Below are 22,631 nucleotides of genomic sequence, written 5' to 3' on the forward strand. Positions count from 1 at the left end.
GTTGACACAGAGAAGCACAAAACTTTTAGTGAACATCAAGTACAGATCAGTTCTCTTTCCTCTTGTGAAACAGGAATGAGTTGTATGTTTAGTGAAGCCTCCCTCCTTAAAAGACTGCTTTTAGCATTCATTATTTATCAGTAAGAGGCCCCCAGTCTGTCTAAGTTGTTCCTCCAAGTTAAGATCCAGAAAACAGCCTTAACACAACACAAGAAAAAGAAGCTGAACGTTGTTCTAACCATCCTTATTGATACATCTGAACCTCATTTTTTACTTATATGCTGTTATTTTGTTAACACATTAAGTTTATTAGTGTATAAATGTTCATCGTCTGAACGGAACTCTGTAATGTTTCGTAACATAACACCTGGTGTTTTCATAAAGCCTTATTTCATTAGGCAGACGAGCCAGTTCCCGAGTTCAGAGTCACGCCACTGTGTCCTGTGCTGCTTTTCATTTACCAGAAGCCTTCACAACATCTGCCGGGCTCTATGTAGAGTCTAATTTAGTGCTCTGAGGCTGCAGACCAAGGGCAGCAGCTATATTCCTGCAATGTACGACACACTGGGCATCTGCTTCTCCGCAGCAAATCACACTGACACTCTGCAGGCACACAGGGAGTCTAAGTCACTTACTTCAGCACCACGGCTGAAACAAAACAACACAAATAAACACCAACAATGAGCTGGTGTAAGATGGTGCTCGATTTAATTACAGTGATTAAATCTCAGTTGATGCATGCTTTGTGAAGTCATGATGATATGCTGATAATAAAAGTACTTTTGTATGAATTACATCTTTCCAATATGACACCAGTATTAGAATCAGAGGATGCAACAGAAACTAGAGAGCTTAACTTTGCATCTTCATATAATAATGTATACTCTGACAAAAGAAGGGGTGATCAGCCATCAAACACAGGCTTTAAAGACGAAGGAAACATCTGTCGAAGACTGCGCAACTTTTGGAAGGCAGAAAGGAAAGTTCCCACGAAACTCAGATCATATTCACCAAATCCCACAACTCCATTCTGGATTCAGGCTAAGGCTGATCCAAGTATTCACTTCTGTAACTAAAACAATGGCAAGGAGTTGTTACAAACCATAACTGCAACATGACTGAGAAAAATAATTTCTCTCTTGTTTTATTCATACTTTTACATAAACACATTAAGGCAACCAGGAAATATTAATTACAAACCAAGTCATAAGAAACCAAACACCTGAACAAACAGTTGATATAACTTTGGTTCCCCAGTGAAGAAACCATGTAGCTGAGAGCTGTTTGGAAATGATCCTGAGATCTGAAGAGCATTCCATGGAGGAAACTGGAAAGCTCATGATTGGAACACCTGCCTCCAACCAGTAGGGATAAAATATTACGAAATGATCATTGGAGATATTCAACAGGAAACATCTGAAAAGGATCAATATGGGCCCCCTTATTATTATATCTATGTGAGCCACAGCTTAAGCAGCTCAGCGGGAACACATCTTCTCGTAAGTCTGACAAGGCCAGTTGGGAACCCCTCTGATTTTATATTTTGACTACAGAGCAGAGTTATGAATGTAAATGGACACTACAGACAGTCACAGTATCAGAAATGTGCGTAGTGTGCTGGAAGCTAAGCTAGGAAGCTAGTTCCAAGAGCCAGCTTCAATGGCTTCTACTTCAATACATGTTCAATATAAAAAGACAGATGACATGAAAGCTACCAAATAGTGAAGTCAAAGCATTTAGGGTAACTAGCTCCAGTGAAGGTCATAAGACCTGCCTCCTCCATGTTGACAGATGGGACATGGGTCAAACTTTAAAATCAAAAGAAACATCAAATACATTTATCTCAAATTTTATCTAACATTAAATAAACGGTTGTGATTGGCCGAACGTGAGTCAGGCTGATGTGAAATCTATCTGAACCAGACATGAGCCTCCAGGTAAGTGTGGTTGCCAGGCTAAGCTTAAACATCACGGAATGACAACTCTTGTTTGTGTTTCTTGTTTCCCAAGAACAAACACAAACTCATAATAATTTCAGTCATCTCTGTTCTGATCCAGGCACCGTCCAACTTCTTGAAGTTTGGAATTCATAATCCCATGTGCTTCTTGCCCTTGTTTTGGGGAAACTTGGGCTTCCTCTCACCCTTCTTGTTTAAGTCTTTGTTTTTCTGACTGGCTTTTATTTCCGCCTCCCATTGTTTTTTAGCCAGAGTGTAGAGCCTCATGGTGGCCTGTGCATCCTGGACCTAGTAGACAACACAGGAGAGAGATAGGTGATCAGTTTAAATGTTCAACAGCAGATACAGTATATAATAGCTCTGAACAAAGTGAGTAAGACTTGTTTTTGGTGTGTTCATGACTTACAGATGAATGCTCCCCCTGTTGGACTTTAACGTTGAGTATTTCTCGACAGAGAAGCTTCAGCGATGGTCGACCACTCTAAAAAGTTATGGAAATAATCATATAGCATGTTCAGCATGATTCTGATATTTGGTTAATGGACTCTGTTAAGGCTTATGGGGGGTCCATAAAAAGCAGTTTAAGTACCTTTACAGTCTTCTTAAAGGGTTTGTACTTCTGAGTGTCCCGGATTTTCTTTTTTGGATGATCCAAGAGCAAAATCTGAAACAGGCATTTGAGATTTGGTGAGTGTGAACATTTATTTTGAAAATCATTCAATTCAATCAAGTTTCCTCCAGGATATTATATCCAGTTCACCTTTAAGTCATTGTGGATGGCATGTCCAACAACTATTCTGCCTTGCAGGATCTCTGCAACCTCCCTCTGCACGGTCTGCACATCCTCTCCTGTAATAAGGTAAAAAAAAAAAAAAGGTATAACATCTCATAGAGACTGTTTTAATAAACCATTAAAAAAAAACTTGTGTTAGATCTTCATTTAGCTGTTTGTTGCTCATTCATGACTCACCGTCTTGGATATCCTCTGGTCTGACGCCACTGACAGCTGTTCTGTAGTCTGTCACCTTCTCTGTGGGTTTCACAAATTTGTCATAGATGCATTTCCCGAACTGATTCACCAGGGACACACGCGCCAAGATGCTGTCCTCTCCATCATGACCAACTCCCACCATCTCGCAATCAATGGCCACGGCTCTGGTGAGGCTGACGAGTGGCAATTGGCAAAAAGGGTGATAAGAAAAATTGTCAACTGCCACGTAGAAGTGCCAGAGAAGTTAAGGGTAGGGAAGACCTGACGTCTGTTTCTGATGCCTACATTTGTATTCATGTCTTTCTCTTTGAGTGGATTGTGATGACATCTTTTAAAAACAAGGTGTTAATCCTTGATCTCTGATAAACACCATTTCATCTGGGCAATTTATATTCAATGATAATCCTTTTCTACTCAAAGTTGCAGTGTGTTATACTTCCGTATGTGTCTGCATGCATTCAAAGTGGCTGCACATTTAGATTTGTATTCACAAACCGTATTGCTAGTGAGAAAAACACAAACAGATGCAAATGAGATCATTGCAATAGAAAGATAAAGGTCAATTTGTAGTTTTATTATACCCAATAAATAAAGTGTTTTTAAGGAGGCAGCTGGTTAGCCTAGCTAGCATAAAGATTAGATGCAGGTGGGAATGAGTTGGCTTTGTTCTTTCCACAGGCAATGACCTCCTGGAGTCAGAAAGAGTCTGTTTTTTTTATTTAAAGGTGATGATATGCAGATTTTGTTAATTCCAGAAAGAGCCAAGTTAGTTGACACTTTCTTTCAGCCAGATTTGGGAGTGTTGTGAAAATGTAATTGCAAATTCCCTTTACACTTGTAATACTTATCTACCTGCAAATGTTTATAAATAAACCTAAAATGTAAAAGACACCAGTGTTGTCTTTAAAAAGCTCAAGCACAGATCCTCAACATGTTCTGCTCAGAGCATGATGTTGGCTAGCCTGCAGCACATGCTGAATCAGTTTAATCAAGATACACCATATACTGTTGAAATCATAAAGATGTATGTTGGTGGATGTAATCATTTAGACTAATCTGCATTTAAATGTCCCAATAGCAAAATTTTAAAATTGTGGCAGGTAAGACTTCTACTTTCTCTGTTCTCCACTCTATTTACTTCCTCTCTACGTCACACCACACCTGCTCTCTCGCTTTTACTCCCTGCAGCTGGGTGTTGTAAATTTGACTACAGAGCTAATTATTCTTTTAAGCCTTCTGTACTTTTGGACACTTTTGTCAACTGTAAAATGTATGAGGATGGCATCAAAAAATATTGTAAAATCATTTTGACAACCCTAGTTTGCATTTTTTTTGCTTACTTGATTTGATTCATTCCAAGCTATAATAAAACAAAAGCTGTCAGTATATTTTAGTCAGTAAGAACACCCTTGAAGCTGATTTGTGGGGTTGAAAAAGGGTACTCTTTGTCATCACTCACCCCTCAAAGGCCTTCTCCTTGACCAGAGCGCTCTCTGTGTCATTGCTCTTGTGAATTCCCTGTTTTTTCCTCATAATCTCGGCTGCCTCTGCTCCCACTGTTGCCTCTATGTCATCAGGGTCCACATCATCAAACCAAAGGTCCTCCCTGTGACAAAGATAAAGTCAGCATCCACAATTCTTCTTCACCTAAATATGAGCAGTAATCAGAATAGTATACTCACTCTGTAGGTTTAGTCTCTACAACTACAGATATCTTCTTCTTTTTTGCTGCCAACTCATCGTTTGACTTTCCACTGTCCTTTTTCCTTTTTGGAGCAGCAGGCTGCCCTCTCTCTGTAACAGCATAAACCTTTGAGGTCACCTCAGAATCCTTAGAGACAACTCTTTCAGGAATTGTTTTGTGATATACTTTTTTCCCTTTGTCTGTCTGCGTAGGATGGACATTATTCTTGGACATATTTTTTAAGGAATTGTCTTTAGCCTCCTTTTTTTGTAGAGCACCATTCTGTTTTGGTACCACAGGCTGCTTCTTCTCTGGTTGAGAAACCTTCAAAATCTGTAGAAAGTTAGACACAGTTGTGAACAATTGACAGGACTAGGTTTGGCATAAGCTAATTCAAATATATACACTACCACTCATTTAAATGTTTTTTATTTATTTTAATTATTCTAAAAACTGTAGATTAATACTGAAGGCATCAAAACTATGAAAGAAAATATATGGAATTATTTAATTAAAAGAAAAAGTGTTGAACAAACCAAAATATGTTTTATATTTTAGATTCTGTGAAGTAGCTCCCTTTTGCCTTAATGACAGCTTTGCACACTCTTGGCATTCTCATTCAGCTTTATGAGGACGTCTCCTTAAATGGTTCTGAATGAACATGTGAGCCTTGCCTTCTTAATGTGTTTGAGACCATTAGTTGTGTTGTTCAGTGGTAGGGTTAGTACACAATGGATAGCCCTATTTGACTACTGTTATAATCAATATGTTGGCAAAACCATATTATTTCATAGTTTTGATTTCTTCAGTATTAACCTACAATGTTAAAAATAATTAAAATAAATAAAAACCATTGAATGAGAAGGTGTGTCCAAACTTTTGACTAGTAGTGTATGTTAACTTGATGACAAAAAACTGTTAATGACAAACCTCTTGTAAAGTCTTCCAGTTAGAAGAGAACTGTTGTACATCTTTAGGTGGTAATATACGTTGAGGTTCAGCTTTTTTGTCTTGCTTTGGAGGCTTCTTCTTTCCAAACTTCTGTTTCATCCAGTTTTTTCTTTTCATTTTCGCTGTCCTGTTTTTCTCTGTGGATTTGGGTTGTTGCGTTTTAGCAGGAGGGTCTTTTTTCTTTGCCCTCATCTCTGACATTTTGGCCACTGTAAAAAAAACAACACACACATTTAGTTACAGTGGTGGACAAAATTATAAGAACACATGGCATATTTAAGAGGTTTCAGTTGTTTGGTTGAATTGTCCATTAAAGTACCCATAAAATGATAAAACATCTACAAAGTCATCATTATGCTCTATAAACCATAGAATAGAGCCAGCATAACGAGGTAATTTTCCTTACAAAAAACAAGCTAGGCTTATTTCACTGTCAATGTCACACAATCATGTTCCATCACAGAAGAAGCCAAATCACTAGTGTAATCTTTGTCAAGTCTGATCGTGGTTAAATTGATAGTGATGCTAGAGTCTTGGGACACAGCTGTGTGATTATTTTGAATGTAGAAGGCCTATCCTGCTAATTAAGTGCTTGGTAAGCCATGGCTAAGGTGAAGAAGTTCAGCTAACAAGCAAGTAACGGGGTTTGAATAAAGGCCCTTCATCATGCTGGCTGGAGTTACGGCTGCATAGCCAAGGACTTGTGATGCAGTCCAAGCACTGTAGAGTACACTTTAGACCGCCATGATGTCACCAATTCAAACCAGAACTGAAAGGGGAGAGGTAGAAAAAATAAACTTTCAGACAGACATGTGAAGCAGGTGACTTAGTGAAAATTGATGGCATCATGGATAAGAAAGTATACCACAACATTCTGGTGAGGCATGAAGTACAATCTGGGAGTTGTCTTATTGGGCCTGGATTGATTTTCCAAGAGGACAATGACCCTAAAAAATATTCTAACTATTGCTGGAGCTACCAGCGACATAAGGAATATACTGAGACACTGAATATGATAGACTGGCCCCCTCAAAGTCCGGACCTCAACCCCTTAAAGCAAATTTAGGGCGAGTTGGAGAATAAACTGGACAGATCTATTGTTATTAACCTTTATTTAACCAGGTAAAAACCCATTGAGATCAGGATCTCTTTCACGAGGGTGACCTGGCCAAGAGGTCAGCAGCACATGACAGTACAAATTAAAACATACAATTTATAAATGCATAGTGTTTTACAATATGAATAAGAGGTGTGGAGGCTGTAACAAAACAACAAACAATAATTTAAGGTTTAAAACACAGGCACTGTTCAATGCTCTCACGTTGTCTGTCCCTCAGGATAGAACGGCAGGCTCCAAGTGAAATAAGTTCAGAGAGTTTCAGTTTAGTCTGTAGAGCATTCCATGCCATGGGGGAAGCAAAGCTGAAAACTCTTTTTCCAAATTCAGTCCTTTACCCGAGGAACAGATAAAACAAGAGTTGTACTCAAAGGAAAGCATTTGGTTTGAGTTGTAGAAGGCATGGGATAACATTAGTGTTGAAGTTCTCAGGAAATATATTGATACTATGCCAGAGAGATGTGCTGCTGTAATTGCTGCAAAAGGTGGACATACCAAGCAGGACTCACTTCATCTGATATATGTTGTGCTCAGAGCAACCATCTGCATGTTTCATGAACATTATATAATGAGATCATGTTTTGGAGGCACAAATAAGGTCAGTATATTCAGATATGTCAGGTGTTCTAATAATTGTATCCACCACTGTACATTTCATGATAGTATGTGAATGAAGTCTGTTAGCCAACCACAGCCACGCTGGTTCGCTCGAGCTCCGTCACTGTGCAACAAGATAACGTCTTATACGTAACGGATGAAACTTTCTCACCGACAATTGTTCCTCCGGGGAAAGTTTACCGACGAATCGCTGCAACGACTTCGGAGTGTTTCTGATATATTCTGAGAATTGTTAAGCAACTGCTACATTTTCACTCAGGTGCTCCAAAGCCATGCTGAAACTTGTATTTCCGAGATGTGCAGCAGCCAAATGTGTCCGGTAAAAACACAACACCATAACATCCGCAGGACAAGCGTGTTTACTTAGTAAATAAATCAAGGAACTCGTGGGATTAAGGTGTAGTTTTTGTTTTGATTTTGCTGACACTAACATTTCTGTGAGTTTTTCCATACAATAGAAAATGTATTTCACTATGTATATTTTTCCTTATTCCAAATGCGGAACTGTTTGTTTGGCAGGAATTTACCGACGGACTGATTATCGGACTACAGGAACAGCTTTGGAAATGATAGGAAGTGTTCAGTGTTTTGTTGGAAATTTACCAGATAATGTTGTCGTATTCGACTCATTTTTTGTTTTTTGATATTGGATTATATAACTTACGTTTTGATGAATCTGCCGTGTTGCGTGATTTGAAGACATCTTGCTAACTGAGCATGTTTTGCTCCGTTGGCAGGAACATATCTGGTAGCGAGTGTTTGACAGACTTTAATCTTGTTGGCTGTGAGTTAATGAGGTAAGGAATCATACTTATACATATTAAAAGGTACACAACGCGAGCTTATTTTGTGTTTGAAGCTGTATGCCATAACTTTGTGCTGCCTCTGACTTGTACCTTTATGTCTATTTTTGTTGTAGGTGATTCAGATCATGGTGGAAAACTCTCCATCTCCTCTGCCTGAGAGAGCCATTTATGGGTTTGTTCTTTACCTTGGCTCACAATTTGGCTTCTGTGAGTATTCTTTATGACAATCTTCCAGTATTAGGTATTAAACTGTTCTAATTAAAATAAAAACCTTTCAGGGGCCTAAAGTTGATTTCATTATGTATTGTTTTTTCATTTGAATGCAAATAAGAATTTATTTCTGTGGGCTTGAAACAATTTTGATCAGCTTTTGTTCCCTGGTAAATTATTAATGCTTAAATATCACCAAAAATAATACAAGGATTTAAAAAAAAAAAATCACCAGTTTGTACCTACCACTTGCATAAAATTTACAAAAAGGTGAAAATGTTACAATGTCATTTAGCAGACACTTTTATCAAAAGCGATGTACATAAGAGCACAAGAACAACACAAGCAAAGATCTAGACAAGAGGAAACAAGATCGGTATGGGTAACAAAGTGCTTCAAGTCAATTTGGGTGCAGGTGCTGTCAAGCAGTGTAAAGGCAATGCACAAAAGTAAATAAGGAATTTTTTTTTTTTTAATTCTTTTAAATAAGGAACATCTACAGTGAGGCAACCAAACCATTTAAGACCTTCCATTATCATCATCAACAATTAACATCACCACAATAATGACCAAAGTACCAAGTGCTGGGTCACTCAAGAGCTGAACACAGATTCCCAGAGTAGAGCAGGACAGTGCGAGTCAACTGTAGCTGGACGACATGATCTGCCACTGGGGACCACAGTGGAGAACAGTCTAGCTAAGTGCATAGATAAAACAGTAAACAATAAATGTAAATTGCAAAAAAAAAAAAAAAAAAACGTGCCAAAAAAATGTGATGCTAACAGAATTAAATTTCTGTCAGAGGCAGATGTTGTTAATATTTCTAAAATACAAAACAACAATAGCAGCAAAATGTAGTCATTTAACACTCGGGTAGTCTTACCACAACATTATTATGTTGCTACACAGGCACTGTATGTGTGTATGTATACAGTTTATTTGCCATTTCATGTCATCAAACTTTGTGAATTGATATTCAGGAAAAATAAAAATGTGTTGAATGACATGTTCTGTCTCAATTCCTCCCACAGTTCTGTATTGCCTGTGGGCATTTACACCAGAGGAGTGGCTTCATTCAATAGGACTCACATACTGGCCTCAAAAGTAAGCAGAAAACGAGGATCAGATGCTTATCGATTAACAAGTTTCCTCACTTGACTGTTAAATCAAATAGTGTGATATAAAACTACTTAGATATAACATGTGAAATATAGAATACTTAAGGTTTGTGTTATGCTAACTGAACCTTTTGGGGTTTAGATATTGGGCCCTTGCTGTGCCAATCTATCTGCTGGTTGCGCTGGTGATCGCTTTAGTGGTGCTGTTGGGAGTGAACATGAACAACACGGCTCCTCTGGACTCTGTTGACAACTTCACAGGTGAGGACAATTTCACAGGTGAGGACACTTCAGTAAGCTAACTTTCACTTACTAGTTAGGTGACAATACAACAGTGAGGAAACATTATGATAGTATATTCTATTTATACTTTTACTTTCATAGCACATACCTCTTATACTTAAGTATCCATGGTTCCATTAGTCCAACTCATGTGTCCAAGCATTAAATGCCAAGCTGATTTTCTTTTGGAGTTAGACTGTACCGACTTCAACACCTGTGAATGTCTCTTTTGCTACAGATGTGTATGCTCAAGGTCAGAGTACAGAAGACCGCCGCAAAGGGGGAATACCAAGGCTGAAGGATGTTTCCATTAGTGAAGTCAACCAAATGTTTTATTTGTCATCTAAGCTATAACAAACATAAAACAATTTCAGCTGGAGGCAAAAAGAGGGGAAGCTGCTGGGGATTTAATGTAGTGTTGCTGTTCACATTTTGTTGATATAAATGTTGGCTTTATTTATTTAACCAATGCAGCATGGATAAAAGGTGTGATGGATAATATTTCAGATGTTTAACAGATCTAAATCTGGTAAATTATGTGCATTGTCTGAAGAAGTTTATCATATGAATATATTAAACACATATGTATTCTTTTTTTAAAATATATATATATAAATAAAGATTTATCTTTTGTGCAATAAATACACTTTTGGCCTCCCTTTTTTAACAACAATGTTTTGATTTAAATTGCCTGATGAGGGTTCTTCATGTTTATGTCCTGTGATGTTCTGCATTTGACAAGATTTCTAGATTCATGAGATTTGTTAAACCTGCTCACAGATCTAAAATCATGTCATGGGTATGAAAATGTTCAAAATAGATTTTTTGATTCGTTGTGTTTACACTACATTGTGTGTTTTCCCCTTAGTTCCTCGGTTGCATGTTATTGGATTTTATTACAAATATATTACTTTATTTAATGTGTAGTTGTTGAGAAAAAATGTTTCCCATTTCATGAACAGACGTGGACCTGTCGTTTTTATTCCTTCCCACTGGGTGGCGATATCGAACAACTTTGCGCACTTCCTAAACCTTGAAGACTGAGTCCCTGCAACTTGCCTCTGTGTAATATTTTGGAATCATCTGACAGTCGTTGTCCTTACTTATACTAAACTAACAGCATCATTTATTAAATTGCGTTCGCTTTCCCAGTGTGGCTCGCAGTCCAGGAGGAGCTCCTTGGAAATGGCGACTTGGATTCTGGGTCAGTGAGCTGTTTCGACGAGTTTGACGATGAAGCTTTGTTTTGGATGTTCCACCTCAACAGACCCTGGCTGCACCTCAAAGCTCTTTAGTTCCATCCTCGCGTGTCTCGTCCACCAGAGATGCGAGGAAATGAAATGCGAGGTGAGAGGAAACGAGGAGATTTATGAGACGTCCTTTCCCCCAGAGCGTCACGTGAAGCGACTTCGGTTTGTGGTAACAGCTTTTAATAGCTGTTTTAGGGGTTCCCACGCGTCCTGGAAAACCTGGAAAATAGTTGACCACTTTTCCGGTTCTGGAAAACACCTGGAAAATGGGAGAAAAAGTAAAATGTCCTGGAAAATCACGGATTGTCCTGGAAAATGATTCCAACATGACTGCGTGCGACCTGACAAGGTTAAAAAAGCACATCCCCATTCAACCTTTGTGGCCATTTTTGTCATTTAGTTCTATTTAAGCACGGATCATCTGATTATTATTATTATTTATTTATTTCAGTAAGGCAGCTTCCAGATTCCTTTGCAGATGCCTTTATGTTCAGTATTTTGACAACTTGGTGACCCTTTTCATGGACAAACACGGGGACCAAAAGTTTTTTCACTTGTGCTGATGCTGTGTGATATCTGTTGGGTTTTTTTCAGCTTTGTTGCAATACATTCAGGCATTTCCTGTGAATAAAAGTATTTTATTTATTGAAAATCAGTCTGTTCTTCCTACATTTCTTTATGCAATTTCAAAACATTCTTCTGTCCTCTGAAGTTTTCCCCCTCATAATAATATTTATAATCATTATAGTTATACACACTAAAAAATTTAAGGAATAAAACTTAAATAACATTTGAGAGCAGCACACATCTACAGCAAATATACAATGTATTTTGTCAAATTTACAGCGTTTAACCAAACTTAGCATGTAGAATTAAACATTAGCTTTTCATTTAGTGCATTGAGACTGACATTCTAGTTAAGCTTGGCTGCCGTTGTTAAACTCTTGGAGTGCAGTAGCGTTCACATATATCTCGTCGAACATATCATCGTCATTCTCATAGATGTTCTCTTCGCTCTTCTCAATTTCCTGCAGAGTGTCCATGATGCATTGGTGCAAGAAAACATACTGGGACTGAAAAAAAAAGAAACCACAGCAGCTGTCACAGCAGTCATTTGAAAAGCAGAACTTTGAGAGTGGAGTGATATAAGCAATATGATATGCCTGACACTTCCTTTTGCACATTTTACCACAGGGTGAAATGGTTTACCACAATCTGCTGTTTTGGGTAGATATGCACAAGTCTCAGGTGATCTTATCAAAACCATGGCATTGGATCTATTTATGTGTGTGTTCATACTTTGTGTATGTGTGTAAAGAAAACACAAAAATGAGCAGATTTGTATGTAAAAGTTAAAATGGCCAGTAAATGAAAATATTAACTTATTGTTTCAGAGGATGCAAATGCACAACAACATTAACATTTCAGTTTTACATGTGTTTTAGTATAGGGAGCAGCAAAACAGACCCAACCCTGCATGGATAACCTAACAAAGGAAGTGGAACCACAGCCTGTGGCAAAGTTCATATTTTTACCTCTGTTTGCACCATGTGCTGTCGACTCAGCCTCATTTTGTGCACAAAGGCGTTGATGCCCACTGCTCGCTCTTTCTCAAGTTGCTGAAGTAGAACATCCAGGGCAATGATGGTGCCTGCCCCCCCCACTCCAGCACTGAAAGAGACAAGACAAAAAATGTGATCTCATTCTTGTCAGAAATTATGCTTGTGAGGTACTTCTAATGGATTTGAAGCAAATAGTTTTCTACTCATGCTACTCAAAGACTAAGTTATAAAAGCTGACCATTAGCTTTCCATTATGTACCTGCAGTGAACCACAGTAGGTGCTTCAGTCCCTTCTCTTTCAATGTGCTGTCTCACCAGTCCTCTGAACTGGATCAGGACTTGTGTGCCCTGTGGAACTCCATGGTCAGGCCAGGCTGTGAAGTGAAAATGCTTCACTGTACACTCTGAGTAGTTTTTCTGTGAAAAAGAAATTTAAAATACTGTAAGTCTATAATTCTTACAGAGTGCATGTAAATTTAAGTTGTCACGCTTCCTTCTCTTGGAAGTCAATTTTGTACAAACCAGCTTTTCTGCTGTCAGTTCTACCAAAACACGTTTCATTACTTTTTTTAAACGGTACTTTTTGCTGTTAAAGAGTTAAAGGTGTACACAATTACTCTTTTGATTTATACTGTTTTACTTTATTATCTAAAGCTTATTAAGGTATATCATAAATGCTGTTCATATGTTTACGTACATGTTTCAACATGAATTCCCTCAATGTCCAGTAAAGCTCCTTCTTCTCAGACCTGAGCGTGACCGCAAAATCTCCAAACAGGCAGGGTTTTCTGTCTTCAGGCCAGTATTGCTCACACTTAGTCTGGGGAATGGATACAGAAAAGAAAATATTAATGATTAGTTTATCTAGCAACCTGAATCTACATTGAAATGCTCCCTTGCTCACTCCTCCCGCCTGTAAAGCAACAGTGACCTTCAAGGACAAGAAGCTCCTGTGATGCCTGAGTATGATCCTCCATTTATCAAGATTTTAATACCAAAAACATATGGCACTACAGATGATTCTGCACACAAAGACCAATCTCTTCTTGTGTCATTTTCCTACAGCCACTCAGTAAATTCTAAAACGCTAATGTTACCAATGTGTCCATTCTAGACTAATGTAGAAACATGGCAGTGGTGACCTCTATGAAAGGGGACCCACTCCTTATTTAGATATAAAAGCCTCATTCTAACTCATGAGTATGAAAATCCATTTCTACCAAGTCTGTTCTTTTAAGTGGTTCTAAATTCTACACACTGTACCTTTAAAGGTGACATATCATGCAAAATGGACTTTTTAATGGTTCTCTACCTGAAATATGTGTCCCTGGCATGTCTACAAACACACCGAGAATGAAAAAAAGTCCTTTCTGCCCCTGTTTAGATTTCTACACCTTTCTGTAAATGTGTGTGAAACGAGCCATTTCAGACTTCCTTGTTTTTGTTACGTAACAACAATATCTGGTCTGTCACGGAGTCAGAGCTCGGAGCTTGTTCAGCCCATAGACTGTATAAAATAATACTGAATCCCCCCTCTGTTTTTCATTACCTGCACACATGTGTGCTAACAAGGAGCTTAGGAGGGAGGCATTCTAGTTGTAGGCTGTCTTAATAAACACAAAGGTCGGTTTTACTCCCCACTTCTGCAGATTTGAAGATCTAGTGGATGATTTTTATTTGTCATGGATAAGTGCTAGTGCTAATTAGCATAGCTACATAGCTACATGTCGTAGCTGTAGCTGTGTACCAAGACACACGTCGACATACTGATAAATAAAACAACAAGAAACACTAAATCTGTGACCAATGGTTCAGAAAGGTCCTGCTGCAGGCGCCTCTCCGTCAGGATCAGATTCTGGATCAGATTCAGAGGGTTGAAGTAACGCTATCTGTGAGCAGCCGTGTATATTCAGCCAACATGTAAACATTAGATCAACGTGCCAGAGAGCCGAGGGCACATCCACTTCCTGAGGGGGCGTGGTCAGAGAGAAAACAGAGTGTTCTGAGGAGGACTGAAGAAGAGGGTTCTTCAGGCATGCCAAAATCTGATTTCAAAGTGTTTTTTTTGAGCATAAACTTTAAAGACATGTTTTGGGGACCTCTTAGACCAATATATATTGATGAAAAAAGCGTGATATGTCACCTTTAAAAAGTACTCATAGGAAAGGAGCAGAATGTGAGGACACAGTAGGACACTTTAACTTTAACCATTTGTGAAAATGTCAGCCATAAGAGCAAATGATTCACTTCACATACAATCTGACATTAAAGATTCAACTTCTACCTGAGGACTCACCTTTCCACTCTCTTTGCAGTTGGTTACCATGACAATGCCTTTCACTCTCTGCTCCCAGATCATCCTCCAGAAGTCATTGATTGTGGAGGGCAGAGGACCCTGAGTGGCAATGTACTCTCTGTTATTGTTGTAGCCCTGAGAAGACATTTTTGGTCACTGCATGGTGGTGTTCAATTATTACAAAAAGCCCTTTATTAAATGATCATCAGTTAACGAGTGATACCTACTGGCATATAATTGGCATTAATGTAGTCTGACATCCCATTTGCACCTGATGAGGTTAGCTTCACACGACACCAGTCATCTAGCAAGGCATAACAAAAAATGGTTGCACCACAACAAAGAAATAAACATCCACATCTGGAATGAATCAGTGGATCTGAACCATTGTATGAGTGTTTATAGCCCTGATAGCTTGATCCAGCTGTCAAAGCGCAGGCTTACATGGCAGGACGTTGTTGAAACGATTCCTCGGTTTGTTTTCAGGAAGATTAGCATCCTTACGTGTCTGCTCTGTGCCCACAGGCATGAGGCTCTTGAATGACACAGCAGGTGATTGACACAAAGGTCAACAGATAACAAATTAATGCTGAACTTTAAACAGGAAGTTTTTACATATTTACTGGAAATCACAAGAGGAAGATTGAGAAACAATAAACTGTTTTTATATACCTCATATTCCTGGCTGAAACCTCTATTCTCGTCTGCACTTAAGTGGTAGACATGGTCGGCAAATTTTGTCACAGAGATAACTCTGAAAAAAAATGAATGAATATAAGAAAAGTAGTGTCACATAATGCAAGAAATTGACATACATAAAGACAGAGTAAGGATTGACATTAATCATGAATAGAAAATATTTTAACAGCATTACTTTTACAAGTTAATGTTTTCCAATACCTACTTTTCTTTCTTTTTCCACATTTTAAGAGACCGAAAGCGTAGTAAACATCAGAGAGAATTATAAAAATTATACTTACTTGGGCTTTTCATTGGTTTGTTTGGTTCCACCAATGAATGGTTTATTTCTCCTGTGGGGAAAAAAGGAATTAGTTTCAGTAACTGAGTCTGATTCAGTACAGTTTAGATTGAGATAATTTGACTACGGTCACTGAGGCAGAGCCAACCTGATTAAATCTGGTCTTTTCAACAAAATGAAGGCAGCCAAAAAGACCAGAACAAGAAAAAGGAGCACACCCATTACTGACCCTGCAATGACCCCTGCAGAGAGAAAAACCTGAAGTAAATGCTCTGCAAGAGAAATTAGATACGAATATGCGGTTCCTATTTATATCATAGTGAACCACTGAATAGTCTTTGTATTAGAAAGAGAAACAAGAGGCAAGTTTGATACTAAACAGTACAATGAAAAGTAAGAACCAAAGTCAATGAAACTTGTACTCAGAGTAAAGTTCTATACTCACCCCTTGGATCAGTGGAACATTGAAAAGCAAACGGTGCAGAACTCCTTTCTCCAGATAGTGTAACAACAGACATCGCATATGTTTTTGCAGGTTGGAATCCAGGTATTATGACATGTTGTTCTCTGTTATTTGAAGAGTGAGTTTCCCCATTCACCTCCACCTTCACTCCAGTCCAGATGCCAGCCAGTGTGTCCCAGGCAATGTAGACAGAATATCCAGATGCCCAATACTCACAGTGAGGCTTTATATCTGGAGGAACTGCATGAAACAAAAGGAAAAAATATTTTGTAGGACCTTCAAAAACACAACACATCCACCAATTCAAGCATTTAACCACTAAACACAGAGGTTTGATAAGAATTCCCTTCAAAAAATGCACACAATATAAAAAAAAGAACGGAATTGTTGAGAATCATTCAAAATTGTTGTAAATAGCACTTTCTTCTACTTGTGTGAAAGGAAGGGTATTTTGTTGAAGTGTGCACGCATGTTTTCCTCAGGGTTCATTAATTAATTTCAGGAACATGAAGGAATATGATCAAATGGATTAGTACTTACTGATGGTCACTGCGTGGCTACACTGATTAAAGTGTATGGAGTTTTTCTCATATTCCAGATACACCTCGTAGGTTGCTCCAGGATAAAGGCCAGTAAACGACACAATGCCATCTTCAGAACTGACATGAGTTTGGGATTTGTTTGTTGCTGTTGCATTTGTAAACAAGCCTTCAATCGTTCCTTTGATCGACGAGTTTGTAACATGCCAGTTTACATTTGCACAGTTTATGGCTGCAATGAATGATAGCAGATGATTACCTTTGGTTGGTATAGTTTGCAGAAAAAAAAAACACTCAATCTTTCCAGAACCAGGACTTGTATGTTCTTTGTCATCAATACTTTTAATTCAAACAGAAAAAGCTCCTGTAACAGCTGTTCTGTATGTACCTGTGACTGTGAAGTCTTCGTAAGCAGTGCTGTTGAGTCCAAAGAAACCTGTGCTCACGCTGAATGGATACTCTGTCCCAGGCTTGAGAGAAGAGATTACTTGTGATAAAACATCCTGTGATCCTTTATGGTTGAAAACCTTTCCATTTATTTTGAGAGAGTAGCTCCAGTCTTTCCGCACACTCTTCCACACCAGGGTTACACTGTCCACAGAGCGTTCAGTCACATTAACTGAAGCCACCATTGAGGGAACTGATGAGAAAAAAAAGCCTTCACTCACTGCAAATAATGTGACTCTGAAATCACAATCTTCAAACAATCACTGTGTGTTAGAACATTTAAAATTAAGAAAACGAATACAAAACCAATTAAACATGATGGACTGACTGAAATCATGTTCAGTCATACTTCAAATCTTTTAGTTTTTGTGTCCATATTTCTATTTCCTGGCAACATTGCTTTTTGTCAAACTAATTTAAACTGGTCTGTGCTATATAAAACTAAACCTGGAGAAACACTGCAGAGTGATGCTGGTTTCAGTTTGTCCAACTGATCTTAACTGGTCTGTATTAAGAGGAGCTAGAATGGACATAAACATCAGGGAAGGATCACATTTTGGAGACAAAAACATGGATATAAATTAAGAGTTCATAATTTACATTGAACATTATTTTATTGACTGTCATTAATAATTAGAGAACAACACATTTCAGAGGAAAAACATCTTACCAGTGACTGCAGTGTATTTGACTCCACTACTTCTGACGTTTTCAAACACAGTGAACAGATCAAATACATATTTTGTCCCGCTTTGCAGTCCAGAGACTGTGTATGTCACTGTATCTTGTCCATCTGGTGCAGTAACATTTATCTCTCTTCCATTGACCACAAAAATGTAATCGAGTAGTTCATCCACTTTTTTCCACTGCAAAGTGATGCTGCTCTCACTCTGTCCAACTACTGTTATATCTTCTGCGTTACGAGGAGCTGGAGAGTAAAGGAACATGGCAAAAGAGACGCCATACATTTAGATTTTTATAACAAAAAAGCTGACAGGATACCCCAGGCAAAATGTTCTTTTTTCAGCAGTATTTTAAACAAAAAAAAGTCATTATATCATATGTTAATGATGTTAATATTGCCGATAATACAGTTTGTATCAGGCACAGTGAAAACATTAAGAATGAAAAATCCTGCATTTGACCTGTGACTGCAGAGAAGTTAAGTCCACTGCTACTGACATTATGATACAGAGCAAAGAGACTGAAACTGTGTTTAGTCCCACTTTTGAGTTCGTGGACTGTTGTTGTCACCAGTACTTGTCCTGCCACTGCAAGGACTTCTACCTCTCGTTCATCGACCTTAAGTCTGTAGTTAAGGAGGTTCTCCACTTTATTCCACTGCAGAGTTATACTGGTGTCATTTTGTCCAACTATTTTAAGACCCCTTGGGTTTGGAGGAGCTAGAATGTAAAACGACATGGTGAAGAAACTGTTGAAAAATGTTATCTGCATACATTTTATTCTTATCCTGTTTTTGATGCTTCTTCTGTTGTTTTTCAAACTAACTTGGTTGCGTATAAACCCATTATTAAGGAAAAGGCAAACATTGAGAGCTTGAATTTTTTTTCAGTAATTTATCAGCAACATATAAGAAAAATTAAGCATTGTACATATCAATGAAAAATTTGAACTGTATTAAAATGTGTTTTGGGTTATTTCTAGATCCTGTTTGAGGCAACAAGAGAGGGAAATGATTCTCTTACCAGTAAATGCGATGATGGTTACTCCACTGCTTCTGACATTTTCAAACACAGTGAAGAGGGTGAAGTTGTATCTTGTTGTATTGATGAGATTTTGAACTGTCACTTCATGTCCTTCTGATGCAGAGATGTCTATCTCATTTTCATGGTACACAAGTGTATAATCAAATATGTCATTAACTTTGGTCCACTGCAGAGTGATGCTGGTTTCAGTTTGTCCAACTGATCTTAACTGGTCTGTATTAAGAGGAGCTAGAATGGACAGAACAAACAGGGAAGGATCACATTTTGGAGACAAAAACATGGGTATAAATTAAGAGCTCATAATTTACATTGAAGATTATTTTATCAGCTGTCATTAATAATTAGAGAACAACACATTTCAGAGGAAAAACATCTAACCATGACTGCAGTGTATTTGACTCTACTGCTTCTGATGTTTTCAAACACAGTGAACAGATCAAATTCATATTTTGTTCCGCTTTGCAGTCCAGAGACTGTGTATGTCACTGTATCTTGTCCATCTGGTGCAGTAACATTTATCTCACTTCCATTGATCACAAAAATGTAATTGAGTAGTTCGTCCACTTTTTTCCACTGCAAAGTGATGCTGCTCTCATTCTGTTCAACTACTGTTATCTCTTCTGCGTTATGAGGAGCTGGAGAGTAAAGGAACATGGCAAAAGAGACGACATACATTTAAATTTTTATAACAAAAAAGCTGACAGGATACCCCAGGCAAAATGTTCTTTTTTCAGCAGTATTTCAAACAAAGAAAAATCACTATATCATAATGTTAATGATGTTAATTTTGCCGATAATACAGTTTGTATCAGGCACAGTGAAAACATTGTTTTCCAACCTAACTTGGTTGCGCATAAACCCATTATTAGGGAAAAGGCACTTTAGGCACTGACTTTATTTCAGTAATTTATCAGCAAAGTTTACGAGGCCCTTGGATGTAGAAAGTTATTCAGTTCTCCCAATGGATATACAATGTCTCCATTGCAATTTTCATTTTGTAAATCTGATGAATGTAACCTGTTGTTTATGTCATGAATAAATGTGCATACAGAAATTATCCATGCAATTTGAAAATGCAAAATAAATCACTTGATCAGAACTCTAAACAATGATATGAAATGTTACTTACAGCTGAACGTGTCAGCTGTTGTTCCAGTGCTGTTGGCTCCATTAAATGTAGTGATGACAGTGAAACTGTATCTTGTCGCAGCAGTCAGAGGAGTGACCTCAAATGAAATTGAGCCTCCACTGGTATCATTGATAAATGTTTCCTTTGCACCGTTGTGTTCATATTTCAAAAAGTATGTTGGGATGTTGTTGACTTTGTCCCATGTCAGAGTTATACTTGTTTCAGTTTGCTTCGTCACTTCAACTTCCTGGACATTATCAGGGGCTGAAAACAAACGGTTGACATTTTCATTACTGTGAAAGGTTAAAATATTTTGTTCTCAACAACTAACGTTTATGACAGGTATTATTTATAATAAAGAGGACTACAGACATGTCACCAGCTATGTCAAAGGGAAAAGGCAGCTCACACTTACGTCCAGTTGTAGTTAAGATGGTGGTTGGCTGTGTTGGTACTGCTTTTTGTGTAATTACATTTTCCACTGCTCGGGTTGATGTGTCCTTTGCTGATTGTGCATTGGTGTCAGTGACAACCTGGACACAGAATTAAATACTTTAAAAACAAATAGAAGGAATTGTAGAAAAGCTCATTGGTCATACATGGTTGGGAAAACTTGAATGTAATCTGTGTTTATCTTCAAGAAAGGTTACTTAACCATCATGGTGTCATACCCTAAAATACATTTACAGTAACAGCAACCTATCCCCCAAGTTTAGAACAACATGACTGTTTAGAGGTGTTTTACTCTACTTTTAAGTTGAGAATTATGCAAAACTAACATTAATGACAGGCCTAAGGACCTTTTCACAGAAACATATTTTACAGTTGGAGCCTTAAGGGGACGTCTGAGGACTAAACTGTAAATTTTTCCAAAAATATTTTCAGACTTGTCTTTAATTTACCTCTAACTCTATATTCACACTCAGTGACACACCTCAGATACACATCTAAAAGAGCTGGAGGGAAATATTAAAGCAGAAATAACTTACAAAAGCAGATTTTTAATTCTAAAATTGACAGAAAGTCACATTCAGTAAACCCAGATATTTGTGGGTAATTTGTAGTTAAAAAATAAATCTCCCATAGGCTTCATATTGTACCAAATGATAACCTAAAAAATGTCATACCTTCCTAAAATGTGGACTATTATAAAAAAACATCACCATATTATCTTAAATTAAATACACTCATAAAATGCTGAATGCACAGCTTTTGTTTATGTTTTATTTTGAGTCATTTCCTCATACATGTTTCTTCCTCAGAGGAAGTCACTGAGAAAAGATAACTAAATAATGAATTCTCATTTTAATATTTCACAATCTGAAAAAGTCCATCATTTTCAAGTTGTCCCAGTCTTGTTGTTTTATGTCTACTTATATTTCAAACATTGTAATTCTGTGATTGAATCCTCACTGTAGTTTAGATTCTATAGTTGGCTTTTGTTGAGGGTTACCTTCTCTGGACTGAAAGTTAACTATCTGATTACTATCAAAGCAGAAGGTTAAAGAATTACTTACCCAAAGTAGACACAGGAAGACACACAGCAGCAACTTGTCAGAGATTATCTTGAAAGATAAAAGCTTCATTTTGTAATGATTTAAAGCTATGTTCAGATTGTGAACTAGTTTTTTTTTCCGTTGTCCCATGATAAACTTCAAGTTTCTATCTTCAGTATTTTCCCAGGTGTGTTGACAAAAACAACAACACTAATGACTGGAGAAGAAACTCTCCTTTTTGGCCTTGTACAACCAGAGACACTTGCCCCGCCTGTTACTCCCTTATTAACAGCGAGAGTGCCTTAGATATCTATCTGCGGTCATTACTTTATATTGGCTGTATTTTTATCACGAGCACCTCAAGGTTTATGGCCATGTAGCTCTAAAGTGCATGGGTTCAAAAAAGATGCGTATTTAATGAATCCCCAGTCAAACCACTATTTATTCTCCTTTGAAAGAATTTTCACAGCAAAACAGATTTGCTTTTCCTTTCTTCAGGCCAGAGATACTATAGCCTCCTTGTGGTTGAGATCTATACGGAACTGTGCTTTGAAAAAAATTGCCGATGGTGACTGTTTATGATGCAGAAGTCAATAAGCAATGGTAGCATGACAGGGAAGTTAATCATCATAAATGATCACAGTTTTCCCCTCACATTACGTAACAGAACATGATCTGTCTTTTAAAGAGAACATTTATAATGAGGCTCTGTATATTGAGCATAACCAGTAGTTATTTTTAGAAGTATATCCAAACAGTCTCCATGCAAATTTACTGTTTTTACTATGTTTTGCATGAGATTTTTCATTTTATGATGACTTGCACTGTCTATGTACCAACAGGTGAACTAAAGTAGTGCTCATTTAGAGCTTTAATCAAATGTCATCAGGATTTCACAAACAGATTTTATAAATATTAGTTGGCTAAACTCAGGGATTAAAGCAAAAAAAATAATTTGACTGAAAATGTTTTTGACACCAAATCATACTACACGACCATCAACCCACC

The 22,631-nt window shown here is 37.7% G+C and overlaps 4 protein-coding genes across 5 annotated transcripts; 1 reads left to right on the forward strand and 3 right to left on the reverse strand.

The window, feature by feature from the left end:
* Window positions 1-1,126: 1,126 nt before the first annotated feature.
* rexo4 (REX4 homolog, 3'-5' exonuclease) lies at window positions 1,127-7,632 on the reverse strand. The gene is made up of 9 exons (XM_034708369.1): window positions 7,471-7,632; window positions 5,564-5,793; window positions 4,632-4,966; window positions 4,409-4,555; window positions 2,929-3,122; window positions 2,719-2,807; window positions 2,548-2,622; window positions 2,365-2,439; window positions 1,127-2,246 (listed from the first exon to the last, which is right to left on the reverse strand). The coding sequence occupies exons 2-9, from the start codon at window positions 5,783-5,785 to the stop codon at window positions 2,088-2,090; spliced, it is 1,296 nt and encodes a 431-aa protein (XP_034564260.1). The 5' UTR covers window positions 5,786-5,793; window positions 7,471-7,632; the 3' UTR covers window positions 1,127-2,087.
* Window positions 7,633-7,848: 216 nt separating this feature from the next.
* On the forward strand, window positions 7,849-10,377 carry pigp (phosphatidylinositol glycan anchor biosynthesis, class P). Of its 2 annotated transcripts, none has more exons than XM_034707821.1 (5): window positions 7,849-8,116; window positions 8,239-8,332; window positions 9,367-9,439; window positions 9,596-9,732; window positions 9,974-10,377. In XM_034707821.1, the coding sequence occupies exons 2-5, from the start codon at window positions 8,251-8,253 to the stop codon at window positions 10,087-10,089; spliced, it is 408 nt and encodes a 135-aa protein (XP_034563712.1). In that variant the 5' UTR covers window positions 7,849-8,116; window positions 8,239-8,250; the 3' UTR covers window positions 10,090-10,377. The 2 variants fall into 2 exon arrangements, with proteins under 2 accessions (XP_034563712.1, XP_034563713.1); XM_034707822.1 differs by having other exon boundaries at window positions 7,852-8,116; window positions 9,596-9,714.
* Window positions 10,378-11,607: 1,230 nt separating this feature from the next.
* LOC117829962 (receptor-type tyrosine-protein phosphatase H-like) lies at window positions 11,608-15,868 on the reverse strand. Its single transcript, XM_034707814.1, has 9 exons — window positions 15,824-15,868; window positions 15,516-15,595; window positions 15,288-15,378; window positions 15,071-15,147; window positions 14,844-14,978; window positions 13,245-13,367; window positions 12,807-12,964; window positions 12,521-12,656; window positions 11,608-12,058 (listed from the first exon to the last, which is right to left on the reverse strand). Exons 1-9 carry the CDS (start codon window positions 15,834-15,836, stop codon window positions 11,903-11,905), a joined length of 969 nt encoding a protein of 322 aa, XP_034563705.1. The 5' UTR covers window positions 15,837-15,868; the 3' UTR covers window positions 11,608-11,902.
* An 83-nt stretch (window positions 15,869-15,951) lies between these two features.
* On the reverse strand, window positions 15,952-18,693 carry LOC117830507 (receptor-type tyrosine-protein phosphatase H-like). The gene is made up of 6 exons (XM_034708652.1): window positions 18,417-18,693; window positions 17,942-18,199; window positions 17,213-17,521; window positions 16,826-17,056; window positions 16,268-16,525; window positions 15,952-16,064 (listed from the first exon to the last, which is right to left on the reverse strand). Exons 1-6 carry the CDS (start codon window positions 18,691-18,693, stop codon window positions 15,952-15,954), a joined length of 1,446 nt encoding a protein of 481 aa, XP_034564543.1.
* Between the last annotated feature and the right edge of the window lie 3,938 nt (window positions 18,694-22,631).

This window comes from Notolabrus celidotus, chromosome 18 (genome assembly GCF_009762535.1).
Source record: "Notolabrus celidotus isolate fNotCel1 chromosome 18, fNotCel1.pri, whole genome shotgun sequence".
Lineage (NCBI taxonomy): Eukaryota > Metazoa > Chordata > Actinopteri > Labriformes > Labridae > Notolabrus > Notolabrus celidotus.